This window comes from Gavialis gangeticus, unplaced genomic scaffold (genome assembly GCF_001723915.1).
Source record: "Gavialis gangeticus isolate Ggan-Ray unplaced genomic scaffold, GavGan_comp1, whole genome shotgun sequence".
In the NCBI taxonomy this organism is placed as follows: Eukaryota; Metazoa; Chordata; order Crocodylia; family Gavialidae; genus Gavialis; species Gavialis gangeticus.
Window position 1 is genome coordinate 129,393,973 of NW_017729022.1, and position 766 is coordinate 129,394,738.

General features: G+C 62.4%; 1 protein-coding gene across 3 annotated transcripts in view; it reads right to left on the reverse strand.

Annotated features, from left to right (window-relative positions):
- The window catches only part of NINL (ninein like), a 90,995-nt gene extending 90,818 nt beyond the window's left edge, over positions 1-177 (reverse strand). For all 3 annotated transcript variants that reach the window (XM_019516167.1, XM_019516170.1, XM_019516166.1), the window contains exon 1: positions 128-177. In XM_019516167.1, coding sequence (XP_019371712.1) covers positions 128-162 — 35 coding nt within the window. In that variant the 5' untranslated portion in view covers positions 163-177. The remainder of the gene's footprint in view (positions 1-127) is intronic.
- Positions 178-766: the final 589 nt, after the last annotated feature.

The following is a 766-nucleotide window of genomic DNA, read 5'->3' on the forward strand; positions in this document are numbered from 1 at the left end:
CCTCTTCCCTGAGGCGGGCGGCAGAGCGCAGCCGGACGCCCCCCGACCGCGAGCCCGGAGTGGCGGAGCCGCCCCCGGCGCTGTGCGCCTGCTCCCTGCGCAGCACCCCCACTCCACCCCATCTCACCTCACCTCCCCGCTGCCGCACCGCTCCTCTAGCATCGCCAGGCCATGAGGGGAGCGCCTTTGTGCGCCGCACCGCCCCGCTCCTCCCCCGCGCCGCCCCTCCCCTCCGCCTGGCGCTGAACCGCCTCGCCTTCCCAGCCCGCGCCTCTGGCACGGCCGAGGCAGGGCACGGATCATAGAAACTTAGGACTGGGAGGGCCCTCAGGAGGTCATCAGTCCCACCCCCTGCTCAGAGCAGGACCGTGCCCAACTACATCATCCCAGCCAGGGCTTTGTGCAGCCGAATGAGAGATGCAAACACAACAGGTGTGTCCGCTGTTCCACAGCTAACGTGTTGTTTCATTCTTTCTCCTGCGTCTTTATTGAATCTTACATCTGATCTCCATCGACTGGAGGCCATCGGATAATGGCTATTGTAAGACTGATCTCATCCCCTTTTGGGGCACTGGTCTGCCATGCAGTGGAGGGAAGCACTGTTCCTACAGGAAGGTATGAGGCCGTGGGCTTACCTCCTCCTACCTCTCTAGCTTTGTCCCTATGGTTCTTTATTCCCAGCAATCCATGGATTGTAAGCAGAGGTGGGAATGGGGGCTGCTGGGGTTGTGAGACCAGAGGGGGCCCAAGAACAGGCTAACCGTGT